We start from the raw sequence: 17,311 nt of genomic DNA, 5'->3' as shown, positions 1-17,311 counted from the left end.
TTGTTACCTTTTAGGAGGTTTATTAAATACATGTACTTGATATTAATATTCGTTAATAAATTCATCTAACCACAACTCAAGTGATTTAAGCAATACATCGCAAGCTTGCAATTCTGCGTTCTGTATTCTGCTCGTCATTAACATAACAAAAAACATCAAGTATAACGTTCGAAATTAGGTGCGGTTCCAGGGTTACTATAATGCATCCATGTTAAACCCACATACGTTCATAGTACATCTCCCTTTTACAATTTATTGTCCCATTTCAGGAATTCTATTGCATGTGCTACATTTGGTTTGTGTCTTCCATTGTTGGGCCTTCAAGCTCATTTTTGAGATTTCGTTTCATAAAAACTCTCTCAGGGTTTACGCTTCAATTTTTTATACAATAAATTCCCTTCTTCGGTTAAAATCCCCCAAAAGCTTTGTTGTCGGTTTTTAGCATGGCGTTTATATTAAACAATTAATAAACTCAACCCGGTCTGTCATTTATTTGTAATATGCATTATTTAAAGGTAACTTGATTACTTCATAAACTAATCTATTTACGATAAAGGGTGTTTGTGAAACTTGTTGGGGGAGGGGGGGGGCATATTTTATGAGGATGGTTGTTTTTTTAAAAAAAAAAAAAAATAGGGGTCTGCGTCCAACTATTCTGCATAAAATCGGCCAATGAAGACGGACAGTGAGACGTGCAAGGTATGTATGTTCTCTTTTCTACACAGCATATACAGTTTGTTTTGTTTTGTTTTTTTTTGGGGGGGGGGGGGTACAGTTTTTCTACACTGTATATACAGTTGTTTTTTTTTTACAGTGTACAGTTTTTATTTGTAGTTTATAAGTAAGTAGTCATCCCCTGTCCGTCGGTTAGCTCGACCGTCCTTCATAAATTGGATTGTGAACGCGATAAAGGCAATAGTATTTCGTGGATCTTTTTCTAATTTCGTTTGAAGCAATATATGTGGTCACGCGGGAACGAACCGTCTCGCGAATTTCCCTTCTGGTTCTGTGAAAGCGCGTTGAACGGAGTTATAATTTAACCCATCTTTTTCAAATGTGGAGGGAAGAATTTGGGTAATAAGAAGACGAACTATCGATAATCAGCGTTCCGCGACGTGTCTTTTGTAGATGCTCCCTTTTCCGCAAACCTTGTGAACGATATAGAGACTACGGTTTTCACAGATAGTTTTCGAATTTGATGTAAAGCATATATTGAAGTCATAAGAGGACAAAACATATGGTGTTAAACATTGGGGTAATGGCCGGACGAATCCTTTAAATATTCATCGTTTCATGACCTACAGTTCTGGTGTTACCTCCTTTTCCAAAAACCTTGTGAACACGATAGAATGATAGAATGCTTGAAGGCATTTTGTCAACGTCCAAGATTCCTTTCGGGTAAGCTGTTGTGTGTGCGTACAGTTTATAAAATATAAGGGTTTTTGTTATCGATTTTGGTTTCGTGTAAACTGCACCCATTTGTATAGTGAGTATTATTCAAACCTTTTATTTAAATAGTATATATCCCCCTTTTAACGCGATCATGTTTCTGTATCGGGGTAAATATATCTATTATCCCCATAATATAATTTAGGAATTTTAGTCTTCTGATAAGCATATCTAGAACCTAACTATGTCTTCTGACTATATATCTACTAACATGGGACTTTGAAAATAAAACACAGACAAGTTTTGGACGGTTATATTTTATTAAATGAGGTTATAAAATATGATACCTGGTTTATACTGTAAATATACAATCAGTTGGACTGTAGACTATAGATAAAGAATGGCGTAATCGTTATAGACAGAGAGTGCCAGTAGAAAATATCCAAAACATTTTCTTCACTAATAAAAAATAATTGCAGCTCCCTAATGATTGAATGGCTGGCCCATACTCATTGTTTTGACTTTTCAAATCAAGCTCACAAGATATGGCATTCTTGTCTTAGATAGTACACTGATCTTCTGTGTACTTTATTCAAGCTGAAATTTGATTTGAAATTGGGTGCTGGACAATATGAATACACTATGTAAATAATGCTATCACATTGACATGGTAAATCTAATTTAAAAAATCTAGATTGGGAACCAGCGCCATCAAAATATGTTCTAAAGTCACATGCATATGCAGGTGGGTTTGCAGCCACTAGATAGAAAAGAAAAATGAATATTTCTACCAAACCCCTTATCAGAAATTGGTAATGTGATTTTCTTAGTAATGTGAAGTGAGATGTCTAGAATATAACCAAAGTTCAATTTTTGTTTGTATTTTTCTTTTAGAGCTCAGACTTTCCCTTTAGTGTCTGAGATAACGGTTTTCACAAGATAAAATGTTGGGCGTTCAGTGATGAATCAGGTAGGGTAGATACAATTCACTTGTGTTCCATAATCCTAATCTTGTGCTTCAATAATAAAAACAATACCAACTGTATGTACAGTCCAACAACAAGTGTCAGGAACAAGTGTACATAACATTACATGTAATTACAAAAAAAAAGAATGAATTACTTTTGTATTTGTTACAAAAAATTAAGTATATTATTATATTTGACCCTCATGGAAATATATCGTAAATACCCAGTTAGTGTAATGGTTACATCAAATAACAAACATAAAAACATTTGAACATAGCCAGCATTATTTGGTATCAGTGAGATGAAAAGGAACAGTGTTTAACACCTCGGCAACCATCTTTTAAGACACACAATAAACTGACTTTGTAATAAACAACAAAGAAGTATCAAATCAAGTGGATAATATGATGTTAAAGTTGATATGTTCAGAAAATCATTGCATTTATATCCACCATGTTTTAATAAGGTCAAAGTTCAATTTTGGAGATTACCGTCCATTTTTATAGATATCAGTTAGTGCACCTCTGTACCAAACATGGCAGTTTTAAGTGGAAAACATAATGGTGACGACTTTCTTTTACTCTAATCTTAAACTAAACCTGGATGATACAACAACCTAACTATGGAAGACCAAACAGATCTTTATTCAGTTTTCTTAATTATTTGTTCTTCATTCTTATTTCTTTATTTGTTGTCTTATTTCGACATGTATATACTAATATTAACAATTGTTTCTTAAAATAATTATCATTGTCTGGTATTAGCCAACTTATTGCATGGTTATTTATTGTATGCCTGGCATCTGACAGTCCATAACTTCATAATATTCAGGTTATATGAATTTGGAGAAATGTTTTTTAACAAAGGTTTTGTAAGATTGGTATTTTGATTTTATATTTCCAAAACGGAACTGTTGAGGATATCATCAGCTATTAAACAATATATTGAGAAAATTTTACATTTCTAACACTGATATCATCTATTAAAACATATATTTCACTTTATATTTCAAACTCTGATCTATTCAACTATACAGGGTGGACCACAAACTGTTACTTATTCTTATTGTACACTACTTTTTTAAATGTACATACTTTAATAAAAAAAATTTCAGACAAATGTCACAGAAGCATGAAGTTTTTATTCGATACTAACAGTCTACTATTTTGTCACTACATGTATTTCTGAACACGGTTCAATAATTAATGACATGGTTAATCCATGCACCCCTTCTCAGAATGGGTAACATTTTGTTTTTGGCCAACTCTATAAATTTCACTTTATATTTCAAACTCTGAATTGTTGAGGATGAGGATATCATCTATTACAAAATATATTACATTTTATGTTTAAATCACTAAAATGTAACAAAAGACAACAACTAATCAATAAAGTTATTAAGGATGAATAACAAAATGGAATAACAAATAATAGTTGATGTATGAATATATATTTATATGAGTATATCAAAACCTATATTGAATTTTTATGTAATAAAATAATGTTGGTCCTGCCAACGTAAGCTGAATTCTTTCATCATAGTTCACCTAAACCAATATACTATTACCACAATCCATAAAAGCAATCTCTCAACAAATAATATCATAATTTGTATGAGCTTTCAAATATAAAATATAAAAATAACATAGACCTATTGTATAATATGATTGAAAACCCTCTTGTTAATTTATATAATATCTTGTTAATCTTGTTTTTTTTGGCCATCTCTTTAATCTTGGAATTATCACATCATATTCATTTAGGCAGCCGATTGTCGCTTACTCTAAAAATAGAATAAGAATAGTATTTAACCAAAACGGTAACATATATATATAGAACAATTGTCATGAAATGGTCACCCAGTATTTGTAGATGAATGAGAGAGAGAGAAATGGGGTTTTACGTCCACTCGACACAAACTAGATCATTTTCGGAATAACATATGGTTTTTAATTTTATTTCAATAATTCCCTTGCGCGTAGGGGTCTTTAGCAGTGGGAGCTGGGAGGACTTGGAGAAAACCCACGAGGTTGGACAGGCTACCCTACTCCTTGTCACGTACAACCGAGGATTCAAAACCACGCCAGTTGACTCAATGACAGGCCTTATGATACTGCGCACACATGCTAACCATTCGGCCATCTACCCCCCCTGTAGATGAATGAAAACCTGATCATAATATATAAGATAAGCATAGTAAACTTCGAATACAAGAATGTGTGTGCCTACTAAAATAACAACTGTGTCATGAATTTAAATACAAAATAACAGATTCCATTGCAAAACACTGAATCGAATAGTGTAATAGCGCCAGTTGAGGACGTAGTAATAGTGTCTCGTAAGTAAACAAAGGCTAAGATAAACTATTAGTTTATATTATGAGAGAACATGTGTACATAAAATATGGCTGACCAACACGACGATTAAACAGAAAAAAAAGCCCTCGGAGAGAAGGGAAATAACTCGCAGAAAAGACAGTTCGATTACTCTAATTAATCTAAACTAAAACATATATTGGGGTAGGGCAAGGGTAATCTGATAATTGGTGATTTGTTTTTATTTATGGATGAGGTCGTAAAGAGAACAACTCTACAAAACATATAGATCAAATAAACACAGAAACATAGGGAATAATGTGTCCAAACTGTAAAGTGATAATATATGGTTTATTTTCTTTACGAAATCCTTCAAACTTCTACACTTACCTGTGTAAACGGAGGCTTTGGCGATTCAGCTACTTTTGGTCGTCGAATTTCAAACTATAAAGACACAGTACATGCAAATTGAATATGGTGGAGCTGGTAAAAATGATTAATTATGCTAGAGTAGCGTTTGATATGAGAAGCATCTGATATGAGAAGAGTGAAAAATAGTATTTAATTTATGCAACTATTCGAGAAATGCCTTTCTTGGAGTAAACAGACTGTTAAATAACTTCCATACTACTAGAGACAAGAATTGTGCGTTTCCGCCTACATATCTTTGAATGCTGTCACTGTCTAGGACATGTACAGCCTACGAAAGTACACATGAATTACCAATAGAGCAGGAGCCCAGGGGGTTAACCTAGCTGAAAAGTGTACCAATTTTCTCCTATATGGTATCAATGTATGTATATCTGGTATCATCAGAATGTAAGTCTGCCGGGTTTCTGGTGGTGGGTGTGGTATTCCACGCCCAAAATGCCATGCCCCCCAACTAGTCTAGATTAGCTCAAAAGTGTACCACATGAAAATCGCACAGCAATGTACCGTACATCTTCAGGTATTACAAAAACACTGGCAGACATTTCTAGTGGTGGGGTCCCCCTGACAGAGCTATGTAATTGCCAGACATTTGTAGTGATGAAGTATCCCTGACAAGAGTTATATAATTTCCAGACCAAAGCTAGGCTAGATTAGCTGAAATCTGTACCACCTAAAACAGCTTTGGAGTTGTTCAGTACCACCACAGGAATTATGAATGACCACTGCCAGACAGTTTGTGCGGTGGGTTGCCCCTAACAGACACACCCAAAATAACACGACCCCCAACTAGGATAGATTAGTCGGCACTGTTCCTGTGGTCCAAAAAATTAAAAATTATGCCAGGATGCGTAGAATACTAATGCCTAGCGCATATGGAAGAGGCGATAAACTGCGGTTGTAGGAACAATTTTATTTTTCAAAAACGCATTTTTAGCCCCATAAAATGTTTTTTGCCCAAAAATCAATTTCTTGCAATCACAGTTTATCGACTCTTCCATACGTGCTTGGTATTAGTATCCTGCGCATCCTGGCTAAAAATCTAACTTTTTAGAACACGGGAACAGTGCCTGCGAAGCTAGCCTAGTTGGAGGCGTGGCATTTTACGGCGTGTCTGTTAGGGGTAACCCACCGCACAAACTGTTTTAGGTGGTACAGATTTCAGCTAATCTAGCCTAGCTTTGGTCTAAATATTAGATAACTCTTGTCAGCGATACTCCACCACTACAAATGTCTGGCAATTACATAGCTCTGTCAGGGGTACCCCAACACTAGAAATGTCTGTCAGAGTGTTTTTGTAATACCTGAAGATGTACGGTACACTGCAGTAAGATTTTCGTGTGGTACACTTTTGGGCTAATCTAGCCTAGTTGGGGATCATGGCATTTAGGGCGTGGAATACCACACCCACCACCAGAAACCCGGCAGACTTACATTCTGATGATACCAGATATACATACATTGATACCATATAGGAAAAAATTGGTACACTTTTCAGCTAGGTTGACCCCCTGGGCTCCCGGTCTACAATGGTAGTACGAACAAATGTTTTGGGGACAACAGAATTTTCTTTCAACATATATTTGATTCGTTAAACTGATTTTATTAACTAACTGGTCCTAAATACTTACCCACCCACCCAACATCACCCCTATTAAGTCAAGATATAAATTTTTGAAAATCATTCTTGTCCAAATTTCACAAATTTGTCCACGTGTGTACCAGATCGATTGGATGCAATGCTATTTATAGTAACCATGACTACTAACCTTGTTGTCAGGATGCAACATTCTATACAGGTAGTCCCATGAGAAATTGGAGCCTGGGTGTTCATTTCCAACACCTTTATTGTTACAAAAAAAGAAAAGAAATTGTGTTATCCTGTTTACAAGAAACACATCCTGGATTAGTAATTATTTAAATTTTAACTATGCTTTAGGATAAGCGATGTAGTTTGCTAATCGATTTCAGCCAATAATGGGGGCTTGTTCAACAAATTCAAGCTGAATGAAGCAAAGGTGCGTACTAATTTTATAGTCATTGGTTTGAGGATATCACCAAATAAGGAGGTCTGCAAACTAAATCTTTATCAGACACTTTCCTTTATAAAGATTGCGATTAATGAAGGGACCCGTAAATATATTCATCTGGATTTCCTCCATTTTGCATTTAAATGAAATTGTCCTGTGAATATATGGTTTAGTCCTATCGCAGACGGACTTGTGTTATGTTCTGATTAAACATTTAGGAAATATTCAACCTTTTACAGACAAATTATACAGTAACAGTTATGGTGATTGTTAAATTGATCTACCTCTATCCAGTCCGCCATTGTTATACCATGCTGAATCACGGAAATCATCTCTTTCTTCGCGTTTCTTGTTTACTGGTCGTGTTTCGCTTGAACTGGAAGAGCCTACTGATGAGAACCCATCAGGTACGTAATGCATGTAGTTGGCAGCTGAGTGGGAACTTCTCTTGGGCAATGAAGAAGCGAAAGGGTATCCATTTACACTAAATATAATATAAATAACATAGAACTAAATAAATGAACATATCTAGAGTGATCGATATGGTATATATATATATATATATATATAAAAGTAAAAATGGTTGAGGTGCCCAAGTTTAGATTTGTCGTTGATTCCATAAAGTAGTTAGATTTTAAAACGTTAAAAACATGGCCCCCTAGGGGTTTAGTATGATGTAGGTACAAATTAATACCAAGAGGTTTATTTATATGAGAGTCAAGGTTTGGACTATGCCTTGGAAATCAGAAGTGGGAGGCGACTAGTATATGTGTCTTTCTTTTGTGGACCGGGGTGAGATTGTCCGTTGCATTAACTGGACGGGTAGGACTGTTCACCTTCGGTTATGTATCAATGTTGAATGAGCGACTTCTTATCAACCTGATCGGCTCTGGACTGGTTTGATTCTATGTATCTCTCGTGTAGCTGAGAGAATAAAGATTTTGTAGCCGAGAGAATAAGGGGGAATCACAACCGACCGATTTGATCAACAAAATTAGCCATAACGAGATTGTAAGCAGAAAGTAAGATAATATAAGAGATAAGAGTGGCTATGAAGACCTAGTTAGCCCGAGTGTCGGTGACTCTTCAGACTGATTGGACTCACGTGACGGGCGTTTTTATTTATACTATTCCGAAACCCCGGTGGGGTTTCCATGGTTACTAATAGGTGGGGTCACCGGAGTTCAATACGAACGAAACTAGTCACTGTGACACTCGGGATAACTAGGTCTTCATAACCACTCTTATCTCGGAATCAACCACTATCTTGACGGAAGATATTCTATCAGCTATAATTTTGTTTTACAAAGCTCTACCCCTGAGTGTCCCAACTTTGCATTTATATTTAGCCTTTTAACCCTCTCACGGGTGTTACCTCAACACCCTTGTCTATATACTATCCCTTTATTGTTATGACAAGTAACAATGTTACAAACCAACCAAAGGCATCCTAGTTCGCATAACTATTGACACTAGCACTTCAACCTAAACGATCAGTTGTCAAAGCGAGCTACCGGTAACAAATTGGCAAATCCCGGCAAGAGACCAATCCCGGTAACCCTGGTAAGCGAGCTACCGACCCCGTTAACAAATACGCAAACCCCGCCAAGATGCCAACCCTGGTAATCCCGCCTATTAGTAACCATGGAAACCCCACCGGAGTTTTGGAATAGTATAAATAAAAACGCCTGCCACGTGAGTCCAATCAGTCTGAAGAGTTAATACGAACGAAACTAGTCACTGACACTCGGGATAACCAGGTCTTCATAGCCACTCTTATTTCTAATAAATCCACTATTGGAAAATAGGATTTAGGTGGTTAAATTATTTGTTTTTATTCCAAAAAGTTAAATATCAAATACCTTTCTCCGACCAGATTTTCAATTTCTTGCTTTTTCTTAGATTTTATTTTAATGTAAACCAAGACAAATACAACAGCCAACAGTAAAAAGAAGAGAGGTAATCCTATACCCAAACCAATGATCAGATCAGTACTAATTGAAGAGTCTGCAATAACAAAGGAAAAAAAACCATAAGAACAATTAGCAATTCTTGAATCTGTCGGCTTTTGTTTTCTTTTTTCTTAATACATTATATTAGTACCAAACCTTAAAAACCAATAATCAAGAATTCCAATCCATCCCAGAAAAGTGACAACACGTATCTGCTATATCGTATCTTTAGTTTGATCAAATAATATAAACACACCCTGACTCTTCTAATTAATATTTTAAAAATATGTCGAATAAAGAAAGTTACTCACCCACATGTCTGAAACGAAAAAAAAAAAATAATGGTTCAGAATTATAATGTTAATATTAATACATGTCTGAATTGTTTATGTAGAGTTAAGATGTACAATTAACCAAGATTCTCAATCAAGTATGATATTTTGGTTGGCGAACTTGTAGATACTTTATGTGGCAGATCAAAATACAAAATAATTTTTTATAAAATCTTTACAAACAATTTAGATATATATACACAGTATAGGACCATTAGGGGCAAAATATGTTTACAGTCTGTAATTATTTTCATTGCAGGATGGCAATATTATAATATAAAACAGGCACAAAAACATGCAAAGACCACATCATTTGACACTGTTTAATATCACATTATTGGAAACAATTTTGCAACAACAAGAACAATTGAACTTGGCTAAAACTAACCAACTAAACTTTGTGGAAAATGACTTGAATCAATGTGATGATAGTTTTTAATGTCATTACCTGCAATATGGTACTCCATCCTCATCAGTGTCACAAACACTGTTATCACCACATATACTGTTAAATTGTTCATATAGTTGGCACACCGAAAAGTTAGCCACTGAAAATAATCACAATGACTTGAATTATTTCACACTAATAAAAAATGATGTAAGTTAAGAAAAATAAATACATGGTATACTAAAAGAAAGTTTTACTAAATTGAGGTTAAAGATACATTATATGGTTACCGAATATCTTCATTTTTATTTCCCTTCTTCATAAGCCCAGTTGGCACAGATAAATAGGACGTTAAACCCCATTTCATTTCAATCCATTTGTATTTGAAAATTAGAATTTAGATGATAAAAGATGTAGCAAGGGTCTTACCTGGTTTCCCGTTTACTTTGACAGATTCTACATCGTAGGTTTGATTTCCTATTGTAAGATTGTCGCCTTTAGCTAAACGTGTCACTGCAATGGCTAATTGATCAGAGGATAATTTGCTTGTTATAATCTCATAATCTATTACCAAACTACCAGGCCTATAAAACACAAAAAGAACATGGAACATTCATTAAATTCTCGAAAGTTGAACTCTTACAATCACCAAGGAGCACAACAACCAAGCCAAGACAACCCACCTAATAATTAATTTGAGGAAACCTGCATAATCGAACAGTGTATTGGCCTATTAACTTGGATCATGTCCCAACAATCTGACAATATTTTAACACTCTGTGAATAACCAATAACCACTTTCAATCATGCCAAATTTTGCAGAAAAATCCTCAGGATGGGGAGTTAAATTTGATAAACAAGTCTATCCTTGAAGACCTAGCTAGCTATATAAACCATCCATATGAAACAAACTATAATCCAAAATATACTATTCAAAAAAAGTAGGGGATATTTGATTTTGGGGGCATAATACTAAAATATGCAAATGACTACGAAAAAAGTCAATATAGAACCTAACAGAAGAAACATTTCCAGTTACATGTGACGCCCAAACGCACCAATAGCTACCGCATGGAATGCAGGTGATGCTTGGGATCATCATGGGGGTCCAACCCAAGATTTGCACGACTCTGACTTTGAATGTTACAGTCATTGTGGCATTGAATTCCAGGGTGGAAACATCAGTTTAATTGTTTTAGTGACCAGAAAACAAATTTTGATATGCGTCGGCTTACCCAAAATGAAAGGTTACGTGCCCTTGGCATGCTACAGATCGGCACAACACAGGCGGTTGTGGCGCGGACGATGAATGTTTCTCAGTCTGTCATAAGCAGGCTATGGTCCAGATACCGTGATACACAATCTGTACAGGACAGACCACGCTCAGGTCGACCAAGGGCGACAACTCAAGCCCAGGATCGATTTATCCGTACCTTGGCCTTGAGAAATCGTGTCATCACAGCAAATCAGATCAGCGCTCGTCTTCAAACAGACACTGGTGTGAGAGTGAGTGGCCAGACGATTCGGAATCGACTGCATAGGGGTCACCTTCGCGCCCGACTTCCTCGCGTGATGCCTTGTTTGAGAGATCATCACATTCAGGCAAGACGTCGTTGGTGTAGGGATCGTCAACACTGGGATAATCGACGCTGGAGCAATGTGATGTTTTCAGATGAGTCAAGGTTCACTGTTGATTTTTTGGACAGACGTAGGAGGGTGTGGCGTCGTCGAAACGAGCGCTTCCAAGACGTTAACGTCATCAGACATGATCGATTTGGGGGTGGTTCTGTTATGGTGTGGGGAGGCATCACTGTTGCTGGAAGAACGGCTTTACATGTTGTTGCAGGGCGTGTTACAGGCCAGTACTACCGGGACAACATATTGGCAGTCCATGTTGTGCCGTTCGCACGACGTCATGGCCGCCGTTTCATCTTCCAGGATGACAACGCAAGATGTCACAGGGCCAGGATCGTTACAGGTTACCTCCAACAACAGAACATCACCACATTACCTTGGCCAGCACTGAGTCCCGACCTCTCCCCCATCGAGCATGTCTGGGACATGCTTGGACAGAGGTTACGTCAACGTCAACAACGTCCTGCCAATGTCCAAGAACTTGCTGCTGCGTTGCAACAGGAATGGGACAATCTGGACCAAAATGACCTTAGATGTCTCATTAGGAGTATGCCACGTCGGATCAATGCTTGTTTGGCAAACAGAGGAGGATTTACCCGTTACTGACTTGGTTGTGATGCTGTGGTAACTTTGCTGTTTGACCCCGGGTATCATTTTACCCTTATAATGGTCAGTCTGTGCCTTACTTAGTCTAACGATCATTTGGAATAAATCGATGAATGTGAACTTCATTTCATTTTGTCATTTGTTTCTTCGTCAGTTTCATTAGGTGACTTTAATAACACTTAAAAATCAAATATCCCCTACTTTTTTTGAATAGTATATATAGTATTATGAGAGTGGGACAAGCCTAAAATTATAAATCATACCAGTTACCTCTTGGGCCAAGTCTGCTTAAAATAGAACATGGGTCTTACAATCAACCCATCAGATCAAAATACATGTACTATCAAAAGGTACACACACAGACATCCTGGGACATTTTGTTAAGGCCTCACAAAATTAAATACTGGTATGATTTATCATGAATTGCTTTGAAAGTAAGATTGTGTAAATGAGAATTTATATTTATATACATTTTCTTTTATCTAGTCATGTATATGTATGTAATCTAAATATAATACTTACTTTATATCAAAAATATACACAACAATATTGGTCTTCTTTAACTGATTTCTAAAGTACTCCAATAGCTGCAAAAAATATACAATTTATTATTGTAAAGTGAAAATAAAACAAAAGGTTGATAGACGTGAACACATTACACTAAAACTTAATGATAGATTTGACCATACTGACAGGGTGAAAATCTTGATTAAATCATAAGCTCATTCAATTTAGTCCGAGAATTGCTAATAGTGAAGAACAATAATAATGAGGAATACTTGTAGCGGGGTTATAATTTGCTTGATTTTCAGTTTGTCCATTTCGTTGTTTAGTCTTGTTATTTATTAATATGGGATTTCGGGTTTTGATTTTACATAGTTTAAAAGTAAAAAAAATATTTTATGGGCTGTGATGTATAGTTATGCTGTTGAAGTTTTGGTCTTGGTTTTGAACGAACTCGGATTAGATTCTTATGTTTGGTGGAATTTATTCTTTGTTCCCTTAGTTGAAAATATTGAAGAGTTACTTTTGTTCTAGAAGGTTTTGTTTTACAATTCACATTGAGGTTGTTTATCAGGTGATATAATTTATTGTATTCTTAATCTTATTGGTTTATTTGGGCGGCGCAATTTATTAAAACATATGAAACAGTGAGGAATAATAGTGAGAAATAATAGCGAAGAATAATAAATAGCAAGGAATAATACTAGTGAGAAACAATAATAGCCAGGAATAATACTATTGAGAAATAATAATAGGGATTTTTATAATCTTACTATTTCCTTTATTAGTCATAGATGGATATTGTTATCGATATTGATGGAAAACCAATGCTTTATACAGATGACAAAACTATTCTATTCTTACGTGATGATTAAGCAGCTAAAGATAATCTCTGAACCAAAGGCAGGGGTTGACTACTACATACTTCTAGGTATAAATATGTTCAAAATTAAAGATTTTATTTCCCAATATTTGAGTCTAACAATCATGTAATCCGATTACTAATATTCTTTCTCACAATACAACAGTTGGTGGCAGTTACGGGTAGAATTAAAGAGGTAAATTGAATTCGAACATATAGATATCATTGTGTTAAAATATGTTTGTCATGGAACATATGTGTCCATATGAAAAAATCGTGACCAGTTCAAAATATTTCAATTAATTTCCCATATAACGAATCCACTTTTCTTTTTGATATATTCAGTATGTTTTGTTTATTTATTTGATTTCGGGCTGGGCTGTTTCTCTGTATTTGAAGTTTGTGACATCACAATATTTTCATAAGCAGCATCTACTATTTCAATAAAAGTATTTATCTTTGTTCTGGTAAATTATACATAGACTTAGCAGTATAGACTTACATGTTGTCAACAACATTAATATGTAATAGTTTGATAATTGACCTATGGAAGAATATCAACTAGTGATTACTTTCAGCATGTAGGGGAGACGATGGAACTGGATATAAAAATGATCTCATAATGTTTCAATCTCCAAACAATAATACCATCTACTGCAGCAACTCCATTGTTAGTCCATTAAAGAAATTATGTATGATACACACGACAGTTAAAATACAGGTGTTCAAAAATACAATCTGATTAAAACACAGATCCAATTTTGTTTCGTTTTTATAGTTCAAAATTTCGATTTTACTTGTCTTTACTACACTTGGATCTGGAAGACTAGTTATTTAACTCGTGTTCTGCTTGAAATGAGGGGTCAGCCAATCAAATGGTCTGTCGAATCGAGCGTTTGACCTTTTTTGCGCGGAACTGTGGGTAGACATTAGTGGCAATAGAAATAAAAACAAAGCAAAAGGAGATAAAAAATACATGGCAGTCGCTAATTGGTTAATCGAATGACCGAAGTAATCGGGTCAAATGTCGCTTGCTTGGTACCTGACGTCATAGAACGTGAACTCCAACTATAACTTGTTAGATCTACATGTAGTGTAGGCCATCGAAAGTATAAAAAACGAAACGAAATATAGATCTATATTTTAATTAGATTGTCAAAAATATTACACACTTTTTGCAGATATGGCAATACGATCTGAAAAATTTACCAAAACCATTCACTTATGACGACTGACATCAATATTTTAAAAATACATTAAATAAGATGAACTTACAATTGTAGTAAATGTTTTCACGAGTTCCTTAAACGGAGAGCTGTCTTTATCATTCAAAATAAAACTCTGATTGAAGGCATCTGCTACTTCTAATGTCATATTTGTCCTAACAGCCTCTGAAATAAACAGAAATAAGAAAAATGCTGAAGAGATATTGATTACGCACATTGACCAGTTGACACATGGAACCTAGCTAAACCGGATTCTCATTTCTAATTCTCGTCTTTTATACTCTCATCATGTCCATTATGTCAATCAAAAATAAGTTTACCAAAATGCAACAGGATTTCAACAAGTATGCTGTTTAAATAAAAACAACATATAATATGTTGTTTTTCTACGACTATAAAAAGTAGCCTAATTCTATTATATTATCAGTGTAAAAACAGAACGAGCACAACAACAATAATAGGATTTTAAAAGCCATCAATATTGATTTGATTATCTTACCAGAACATGTTTTATTGTCATTGTTGAATATAAAACCAGTATTACATGAACAACTGTAAGATCCTACTGTATTATTACATACTTGATTACATCCTCCATTATTTGTATCACATTCATTTATATCTGTATTAACAAAGTTAGAATGCCAATTAATCAAAACAACGAAACAAGAAAAGTACTTAATGGCCAAAATTTTCTGCATTCATCAATATGTGGCAAGGAAAAGCATCTAGGGCCCATAGTCGTTCTAGTGAGACAAAAATCTGAGGTACCATGTGCGATAACGATCTCCTGGAAATTGGAAATCGAATAAAATTAGGCCGTAGAACAGCTGCCCGTTTAAATTTCCTGTCATGGGCTATGTTCGTCTGCATTAGCTCGTCTACATATTTATCCGTAAATATTTAGCCATCGGTATGTTATATTCAAAAACATCTGTAAAATAATAAGTCATTGTTATTAGTTGTAGATATAAACAAGCACATCATTACTTTTATTAAATTCATAATTATAAACATCTGTAATATACCGTTACAACCTATCTAATCTGCTATTAGCTCCATTTGAACTTACCTACACAAGAATCAGATTGTTTTGTGAAACCTGTTTCACAATTACACGTATATGTACCAAGACTGTTCTCACAGACCTGGTTTTCTCTAGTACAACTAGTAGGAAGATTACATTCATTTATATCTGCAAGTAAAAATATTTTTAAATAGTATACATATAAGCATTGCCTTTAAATCATCAAGGAATTATCATATTGATAAACAGGTTAATTACCGGTTGGTAAGCAGGTAGTCCTCCAATTAGCTACAAAAATCGACAGGACAATTACACACACCCATGTAGAACACATGTAGCCAAATCAATTAAAGACACATTATAAGAGATTAGATAAAGAGCTGGCAGTTCTCACTATAATAGTTAAAAACTAGATAATATAAAGGGAATTTGCTGAAAATTTCAGTCAAATTGATCCACTCTGAACCGAGAATTCAGCGATTGAATTTTCGACCTAGCTTCGATCATCATTACTAAAGTCGGTACTATAAAAAACATAGTCTCAATTATCCAATTCATGATTTAATCATGAATGAAAGTTGAGCAGCAAATCGGATACTAATCCAGTAAATATCGCAGGCTAGCAGATTGTGGTCTGGATAAGTCAATTAATGTCACCGTCAGGGTATCAGGGCCCTAATAGGTAATCAGGGCATAGCCCGGGCCTGTCTATAGAACGCTACACCAATGGTGAGTATGCCAGTGTCGCGCTCTGGCGCCAGTGATCATGCAAGCAGTTATCAATCGCTCTAGGTAGGCTGACTGGTATGCAATTATCAAAAACGAAACTGAAAGCCAAACTTTTACCTTCGTTTCATTAGCCTCTAAAAATTGTGATATTTTTGCCATTTGCGGACCTTTTTCCGACGAATGACAGCATTATTCGTCACTAATATCTCCCGGAGAAGCTTGCATTTTGGGTATTGTAAAACATAAACGAACAGTTTATGTGATGAAAAAATTTTCTTTTTGATATTTTGACATCTGATGGCCACAGTATTTCTTTTTCCATTTGTTTGCTTGCCAAAAATTTCCTGTCTAAATCGTGTACATCTGATTATTGTTACATCAGTAAAACTAAAACGCAGTACATGTATTAGGTATGCCATATGTTTTAACAAAGTGACCTCTAGTAAACCCGAGACAAATGCCAAAATGAGGTTTGAGACCATGTACCTTTTTAAACATTTTCGAGCCCCGTTCACCGAGTTGCTTGTCCCAGGGAGCGGGGGCCCTATGGAGGGCCTAACCTTGATTGTGTATGATCTTAACTCTAACCCTTAATCAAAATGAAACGAAATGAAATGAAATAGGGTTTAACGTCCCACTGTTCTGCTCCTATACTGGGCTAATGAAGACGGGCATACGCCATACAATGTGATATGAGGGAAATTTTGCCCGGGCAGCGGCACTATGGCTTACTCTTATATCGAATTCCAACTGCCAAGGGATCTTTTACATGCACCCCAATGTGTACTCAGAACCTTGGTTGTTCATCACATCCGAACGACTAGACATCGGTCCTTGTCAGACCCTTCATCCTGCAACACTGACAGAGGAAGGGGGAGGGGTTGAATGGCTGAATGGTTAGCGTGCGCGTGCTGTATCA

The 17,311-nt window shown here is 35.5% G+C and overlaps 1 protein-coding gene and 1 long non-coding RNA gene across 5 annotated transcripts in view; both read right to left on the bottom strand.

Annotated features, from left to right (window-relative positions):
• Positions 1–1,690: 1,690 nt before the first annotated feature.
• On the bottom strand, positions 1,691–9,167 carry LOC130012944 (uncharacterized). The gene is made up of 5 exons (XR_008788153.1): positions 8,994–9,167; positions 7,416–7,615; positions 6,871–6,944; positions 5,063–5,116; positions 1,691–4,140 (listed from the first exon to the last, which is right to left on the bottom strand). It is a non-coding gene; the product is annotated as an uncharacterized LOC130012944 (long non-coding RNA).
• Positions 9,168–9,807: 640 nt separating this feature from the next.
• Positions 9,808–17,311, bottom strand: part of LOC130012943 (fibrillin-1-like) — an 85,391-nt gene continuing 77,887 nt past the window's right edge. For 3 of the 4 annotated variants that reach the window (XM_056101148.1, XM_056101149.1, XM_056101151.1), the window contains 6 exons: positions 15,709–15,831; positions 15,136–15,258; positions 14,686–14,801; positions 12,567–12,631; positions 10,233–10,387; positions 9,808–9,963 (listed from right to left, as the gene is read on the bottom strand). In XM_056101148.1, the coding sequence (XP_055957123.1) occupies positions 9,860–9,963; positions 10,233–10,387; positions 12,567–12,631; positions 14,686–14,801; positions 15,136–15,258; positions 15,709–15,831 (686 nt within the window). In that variant the 3' untranslated portion in view covers positions 9,808–9,859. The remainder of the gene's footprint in view (positions 9,964–10,232; positions 10,388–12,566; positions 12,632–14,685; positions 14,802–15,135; positions 15,259–15,708; positions 15,832–17,311) is intronic. The other variant, XM_056101150.1, reaches the window with a different exon arrangement.

This window comes from Patella vulgata, chromosome 5, assembly GCF_932274485.2.
Source record: "Patella vulgata chromosome 5, xgPatVulg1.2, whole genome shotgun sequence".
Lineage (NCBI taxonomy): Eukaryota > Metazoa > Mollusca > Gastropoda > Patellidae > Patella > Patella vulgata.
Note: the sequence above shows the minus strand (reverse complement) of the source record. Positions and strands in the feature narration are given on the sequence as shown.